The following is a 2,500-nucleotide window of genomic DNA, read 5'->3' as shown; positions in this document are numbered from 1 at the left end:
TGTGTGTGTGTGTGTGTGTGAAATTCTTTTTTTTCTCTCTCTTTTTTCTTTTATTGCCTATGTGTCACACAGTTACTGTAGAATAGAACATCTGCCATTGAAAAAGAAATCGTCCCGTGGCCTGAGGAGGCCCGCCACGACCAGTTTCGGCGCGTCGGCTTCTGACCCAAAGGAAGCCGCTTTCGTCTTTCCCCGCGCACGCCCGGCTGACCGCCTCCGCCCCACGCAGGACTTTTATTACCCTCTCTTTTCAGCAGTTTAAGCACACACACACACACATATAAAGATAGATAGATAGATAGATAGATAGATAGATAGATAGATTGACAGATGGATAGATAGATAGATAGATAGATAGATAGATAGATATAGATATATACACATACACGTATCTATACATACATACATACATATATATATAATATATATAATATATATATGTGTATATGAATCTCTCTCTCTCTCTCTCTCTATATATATATATATATATATATATATATATATATATATATACATATATATACATATATATACATATATATACATATATATATATATATATATATATATATATATACTGAGTGTTCATATACACATGTGTGTTTATATATATATATATATATATATATATATATATATATATATATATTCAGAAAGAGAAAAAGACGCAGTTCAAACACATCACAATTTACAACCACTTCTCACCTTGAAACAAAGCTTGAAGCAAGAGCTATTTACAAAAAAATACCTTTATCTGAATCACACCGACGAACGCTCAATACCAAAGACAACACAACCATGTTCAATAGAGACAGAGATATGACATGACTTGACGTTCAATTGTAAGGACAGATCTTTAGGTATGCGTGTCCGCGGCAGTGTGCGTATAATCAAGGACCGTAGGTAAGGACAGTAACCTTGTGTGGGTTGATGCTGGTATCGTGGTTTGTAAGGGATATGGGGTGTGAACGGAGGAAGGATAATGGTAGAGGAAAGAAGGGGAGGAGAGGGAAAGGAGGAGAAACATAAGAGAAAGAGTGAGGAGAAAAGAGAGGGGCAAAGGGGGGAAGGGAGGCAGAGATGGAGGGAGGGAGAGACAGATAGAGAGAGAGGGAGAAGGGCAAAGAGAGAGAGAGAGAGTGAGAGGAAAAGAGAGGAAGAGAGAGAGAGAGAATCCTATCATATGCGTATCTAAAAATCTAACAGCACAAACTTCACCCAGTGGTGCTCGACATAGTATGCATTCTTATATCCAATACCAATTTATCTAGACTTGTATCTGTTTATCTCTCGTCAGGAAGTCAGAATAAAAATTCCTTTCTCACTGCCAAAAAAAGAAAAGAAAGAAAGAAAGAAAGAAAATGCGGAAATATCATCATTACGGTTTACGATAATTTTTATATTGGCCTTGAAGAGTTGGCTGAGTGTTTTGACCCTGAATTTACAGTAGTTTTGAAGATCCTTCCATTAGGACCCTCATTCTCCTGAAGATGAGAATGAGGGTCATGTACACAGTCGTGTGGATAACTATCTAATGTATAGTTAAAGTCTCCTGAGAAGTGTGTGAGTGTGGGGGGGGGGGGGGGAGTTGGACGAACGTTGCCAAGTGGAACAAAACGTGGTTTTAAGCCTTCCTGTTTCTGGACATCCCCACTAGAATCGGCTTTTTCTCTACCTCTTATTATTGAACCTATGTATGGTGTATGATATTGGTATAATGTTAGTAAAATCTAGCTTGTCGTGTTTGGGCGGTCTCTGTATGTTTATTATTTTGGTAAGTGAAATCGATGTGTATGCAATATATTTTTGGCTACTGCAGTTTGACCCCGTGGGGCAATGCCTGGCATAGTCTACAGTGTGAATCGTTTAAAACCTGTTTTTAGGACCTACCCCTCTATCAACAAAGAAAAGTTGAAATCAGCCATAAAACTATTCTCTTTAAATTTACCAAGCGCTTTCGCACAGAGTGTACATCTTAGCAATCATCAATAAACCGTTGCTATATAAATACATCTTTCTTATTTCTAGCACACTAACATTTTCTCTCCCTTCTTCGAAAAATGTGTTATCTATATAGAATCAATCAAACTGTAATTACATCCACCATTATTTAATTCGCATTGAGCCCCAGTGCAGAGAGATGGCAAGGCAGGGAAGGTGTGGAGGCAGACCCAGTGTCAGGCCCTCGCGAACACCGCAGTCAGAGCTCAGTCTCCTCAAGGTTAAGACATGGGCCGATCCTGGGTGAGTCGCGATCTGGTGTCACAGGAGGTGGTGGTGGTGTGTTGGGGGAAGCTGCACGTACGGTGGGGTGGGAAGGTGGGTTAAGAACAGCGCGCTGTGCTTTGGAGAACATTGATGAGATGTGGTAGGTCGTGGTGTGTAATACTTAATGATGTGTAAGGTAATTTTCCTTCCCTTCCAGTGTATCGTTTATGTCATGCCGTATCGTTCAAAGGAGGAAAAGTGTGCTATGCGGAGGGCACCGGGGAGAGGGTAA

At 40.0% G+C, this 2,500-nt stretch overlaps 1 protein-coding gene across 1 annotated transcript in view; it reads left to right on the top strand.

Annotated features, from left to right (window-relative positions):
• Positions 1-2,176: 2,176 nt before the first annotated feature.
• The window catches only part of LOC125043150, a 19,123-nt gene continuing 18,799 nt past the window's right edge, over positions 2,177-2,500 (top strand). The window contains exon 1 of the mRNA XM_047639126.1: positions 2,177-2,244. Within this exon, the coding sequence (XP_047495082.1) occupies positions 2,230-2,244 (15 nt within the window). The 5' untranslated portion in view covers positions 2,177-2,229. The remainder of the gene's footprint in view (positions 2,245-2,500) is intronic.

Source organism: Penaeus chinensis, chromosome 33, assembly GCF_019202785.1.
Source record: "Penaeus chinensis breed Huanghai No. 1 chromosome 33, ASM1920278v2, whole genome shotgun sequence".
NCBI lineage: Eukaryota > Metazoa > Arthropoda > Malacostraca > Decapoda > Penaeidae > Penaeus > Penaeus chinensis.
The sequence above is the reverse complement of the archived record's forward strand: the minus strand, read 5'-3'. Positions and strand labels throughout refer to the sequence as shown.